General features: G+C 48.5%; 1 protein-coding gene across 1 annotated transcript in view; it reads left to right on the forward strand.

Moving 5' to 3' along the window:
- Positions 1–5000, forward strand: part of LOC143287400 (extracellular serine/threonine protein CG31145-like) — a 148629-nt gene that overhangs the window by 36792 nt on the left and 106837 nt on the right. Inside the window, exon 3 of the mRNA XM_076595415.1 lies at positions 3739–4926. Coding sequence (XP_076451530.1) covers positions 4160–4926 — 767 coding nt within the window. The 5' untranslated portion in view covers positions 3739–4159. The remainder of the gene's footprint in view (positions 1–3738; positions 4927–5000) is intronic.

Raw genomic sequence — 5000 nt, forward strand, 5'->3', positions numbered from 1 at the left:
ACTCTAGTCACGTAGACGACGATTCGTTCCGGCTTCAGGTTGGAGCTGGTAGAACATGTATAAAGAGAGAGGGGAGAGGGAGGGAGAGAGAGAGGTTGTTTCAGGTGATCGAGTCACAAAGACCATAGCCTCATTTGAACAAGGAGAGAGAGAGGGGAGGGGCGGAGGGGGGGGGGAGAGAGAACTCACAAATCAGAACTCAGAAATATATTACTCATTTACTGCAAGGCCATCGGCCCGTTTGCAAAGGATGTACATACATACTTTTGAGACACGCGAAATACCGAAAATAATGGGAGGGGGAGAGGGAGAGACATTCGATCACAAATGCTGCACAGACGCTCATCTGCCAATACAGAGAGTCCGTGAGGGTCTGAGTTTGAATCCCGCTCTCGCCCTTTCCCCCAAGTTTGACTGAAAAATAGAACTGAGCGTCTAGTCATTCGGATGAGACGATAAACCGAGGTCCTGTGTGCAGCACGCACTTGGCGCACTGAAAAAGAACCCATGGCAACGAGAGTGTTGTCCTCTGGCAAACCTCAGTACAAGAAATCCACTCTGATAGGTACACAAATACATTGGCATGTACTCAAGGCCTGACAAAGCGCGTTGGGTTATGCTGCCTGGCAGATATGGTGTAGCGTATATGGATTTGTCCGAACGCAGTGACGCCTCCTTGAGAAACTGAAACTGGACACACAAACAGCTGTTTCAACCACTGACCCGAGCACCGTGAACGGCTTGAAAAAAAATGCGTTCGAGAAATAGATGTTCTAGCTGGAAAGAAATAATTATTCAATCGTTTATAAAACGACAGCTGTGATTTTTCAGTGTAAAAAATGTGCAAGAAAGAACTTCTGGTTGCAACTGGTTCTCTTTACTTTGGCTGCTGTAATACACTACCGAATGCCAAACTTCAGCATCGTTTCACGTTGTGTGCCCGCAAGAAGAACATTGTGCAAGTTTCCAAAGTGGTCCTTAACTATTTGTGAACCCGGTATGTGCGGGGTGTATGTTCTTATGCTTGTGTTTGCCTGTGATTCTTCGTGTGTGTGTGTGTGTGTGTGTGTGTGTGGAGAGAGACACAGAGAGAGAGCAGATGCCTTGCCATGCATTGCGTTGTAACGCATTGTATTAGACTAGTCTGGATGACCTTATCAGACTGACTAGCCTGGATAACGTCATACATATTATACTTGATAACGTCAGACAGACTAGCATGGATAACGTCAGACAGACTAGCATGGATAACGTCAGACAGACTAGCATGGATAACGTCAGACAGACTAGCACGGATAACGTCAGACAGACCACCTTGGATAAGAGTATAGGGTAACATCAGACAGATTAGCCTGGTTAACGTCCGACAGACCAGCTTGGAAAACGTCACAGACTAGCTTAGATAACGCCAGACAGGCCTAGTAGTCTTGATCACGTCAGACAGACTAGTCTGGTAGTTACGCTGTGAAAAAGGAAAGGTTGTGTGTATGAGCTTCACATACTTCACCAGCTGACTTGCAGGAGCGGGCGAAAGGGCTGGGAGCCGTGTTTTAATGAACAGAGCCAGCCAAGCGAGCTTACAGCCGAGTTGCCCAAACCGAATGTCTGCTTGGTCTGCTTTGTTCATTTACGTGCGTTATGAACCCACCCAGCTCTTTGCCTGTCTCTCTTCCTTCTTCTCTCACCCTCAGTGCCATTCCTCTCTCTCTCTCTCTCTCTCTCTCTTTCTCTCTCTCTCTTTGCTGCGGGAATGAAAATCAGGCACGGAATGTGTGTGTTAGTGATGTGTGTGCGTGCGTGCGTGCGTATGTGTATGTGCGTGTGTTTGTTTGCGTGTGGGTGTGCACGCTTATTACCTGCGTGACCATGTGCTCAGTTGTTTATCTCAGAGAGGAACGGCCAGCAACCAAAATACGGAGCCTGCCAAAACCGAAAATAGAGGTGAAGCCTTCAAGATTCACTTGTGTTTCGCGCTGTATCCAGTAAAGGAATCATGAGGAGAAAAAATAAGATGTTAAAAAAAATCGTTGAAAAGTGTTCTGTATTAGGTAGTTTCAGTTTCAGTAGCTCAAGGAGGTGTCACTGCGTTCGGACAAATCCATATACGCTACACCACATCTGCCAAGCAGATGCCTGACCAGCAGCGTAACCCAACGCGCTTAGTCAGGCCTTAGGTATGCTCTATGAAATAAGCTTGGGGGAAAAAAAGAAAAAGAAAAGGCATGTGAGCGGGATCGAACAATGCATGTTCAGTGCCGGAACAAGCAAACTAATCCCCATGTTGTGGTGCATCTGACGTCATTTGACTAAATGTTTTCTTCTTCATACGATGAAAGACGTTATTGTATTGGACGTAATAACGCCATTTAAAATCATAATTTTTGTGTTTTGTTTATATCTCGATTATTTTTTTTATTTCGGCAGTGAAGGAGACGTTGCCATCGCTTCAAGCACATCGCAACACAAGGTAGATCTTTAGATCTGCACGAACCAGTCTACAACGGGATGAAAGAAAGGATCGATTCAGTTTTTCTTTTATGTTCTTTCAAGTTAATTTAGTGTCCACTTTAGAATATCCATATCCAGTAAACACGTCGATGGTGTAGTCATTATCACTGTATGTGTTCTGTCCAAAATTTGTATTTCTTTCCTTTTAATTGTGAACAAGAAAAACGAGGTCATGTTGTCTTACCAAACACAACCTACCTTCTAGCAGCTCGTGGGAAGCGGTTTTCAGAATTTTCGGATTTCGGAACGAATCTCAGTGAAATAAACCGTTAATGACCCAGAAATACGGTTTAATTCGGAAGACTTACAATCTGTTATTGGTATGACTGTGAAGTTTTTTTGTTTGGTTTTATTACTATGTTAAGCCAAATTTGGTATTGGCAGACAAAGTATTTCCAGAAAAAATGGTAATGTTAAAGTTTCACACACACACACACACACACACACACACACACACACACACACACACACACACACACACACACACACACACACACACACACACACACACACACACACACACAAACGAACACCGGGTTATAACATGAGCTCACTTTTTTTTTACACATGTGAGTCAACAAAAGCAACATTTTACCTGCACAAACTGGAAGGACTGGAGCTTGTAGTAAAACCCTGCAGTAAAATTCCAGTCCCTGTGCCATGACTACATCTCCATGCTTGGAAAAGCTGGGTCAGTAGATCTTTAATACAGGTAATGAGGCATGGGCAGTGATCAACGAAAATGATGTCATACTGTTTCGTTGAAGACTTTGGTTTGAACTAGGCTGGTTTGCTTGTTCAGCTGTCTTAGCAGCGATAAGTTTTCTATCTCAGCGTCAAGACTTTTCTCCAAGTCTAACACTAATTCCACAGACTTTAGAAAATTCTTTAAACGCTAAGCAAACTCGGCGGCCCCCTATGAGAACGTTTATGCAACAACCTTGCCCGAGTCTCGTCCGACATCGGTGGGAGGCAGGGGTGTATGGGCGGGTGGCTGGGTGAGAGATGAGGAGGGGGGCAGTGGAGAAGGAGAAGGGGTGAGCTCAGGGGGGACTGGGGCGGGGGAGGAGGAGGGATTGGTGTGAGGGGTGGTGGGGCATAGGGGGCCGGAGGGGGTGGGGAGAGGTTGAAATGTATCCTATTGTGAAACAGGCCTTGCCTTGCCCTGAAACAGCATAGTAGCTCCGTCAGACTTGCGCCAGTAACAAACATTTTTGTATTCCATTTCAGAGACTGACGCCACCCACCCAGCCTATGGAATGACTCGCCGTCCCTGCAGAACGACCCTCGCCACTAACTACCTGAGCTGCTGACCGTGCAACGCCCCCTACCCCCCACCCCACCCCTACAACACCCACAACACAACGCCCCTGACCACGAGAAATACACCAAGGTCATTCATTCATTCATAGATTCATTCATTCATTCATTCCGTGCAGCACCTGGTTCAACTCGAAAACGACGACCACGCCACAGGACGCCTTGACAAGCCGATCATCGCAGTGTATGACTCCCTGAGAAAGCCTTTTAGTCGAGGGGTGTATCTGATTGGTGGGTTTGTTTTTTGTTGTTTTTGTGTGTGTGTGTGTTTTTCCCCATCTTCTCTGTGTGTTCGGTGGCCCCTCCCTCCCTCCCTCCACCTTTGGAGAACATGATGCGGAGGTGCCTCCCGCGCTGGCGGACGGTGGCCTTGACCCTGTTCGTGGTCATCGTCACGCTCAACCTCTTCGTCTTCCTGACGCTGCCGTCCACCCGCCACAGCGAGGAGGTGTACCTGGACAACTGGGCCTACAGGGCATCCGCGGGCCGCGCCGGCCGGCCCCTCCGCCACGACTCCCAGGCCGTGTCCCACCTGCAGGCGCCCAGGAAGAGGCTCAACAAGAGCAACTTCACCTCGGACAGCCTAGGAACCGATGGGGGAGGAGGAGGAGGAGGTGGAGGAGGAGCAGTAGGTGGAGGAGGAGGCGGAGCTGCCTGGGAGGAAGGGATCGGAGACCACCACCCTCCCCCTCTCCTCCTTCACCACCAAGGTGCAGGAGAGAGGTTGAAGCCTCAGCAGGGTGTGGGAGGAGGAGGTGGAGGAGGAGGGATGACTTTTAGTAATGATGGTGATGATAAAGGGGGAGGGGGGGCGTCCAGGAGAGTGGGAGGAGATAACGGTACCAGGACCAAAGACAGGACGCTCTTTGCTGGGACCTCCTCCAGTTCCAAGAGGAGGAGCAACAATTTTACAGACCCCCAGGTGGACGCTTTTGTGGCCATGTTAGGGGAGAAGGGTTTGCTGGATTTTCCGCCCGGTGGGGGAGGAGGAAGAGGAGGGAGTGTGTGGGTGGAGGAGGACTACTGGGCGTTTCTGAAACGTCAGCGGCTGCGTCGGAAAGCCGGGATGAAACTGCCTGCTTACGAGAATTACAAGGCGTGAGTGGGTTTTGTTTTGTTGTTATTGTTTTTTGTTTTGTTTGGGTGTGGTGTGTTTTGGTGGTGGTGGTGGT

The sequence above is a fragment of the Babylonia areolata genome, chromosome 1 (genome assembly GCF_041734735.1).
Source record: "Babylonia areolata isolate BAREFJ2019XMU chromosome 1, ASM4173473v1, whole genome shotgun sequence".
Taxonomy (NCBI): Eukaryota; Metazoa; Mollusca; class Gastropoda; order Neogastropoda; family Buccinidae; genus Babylonia; species Babylonia areolata.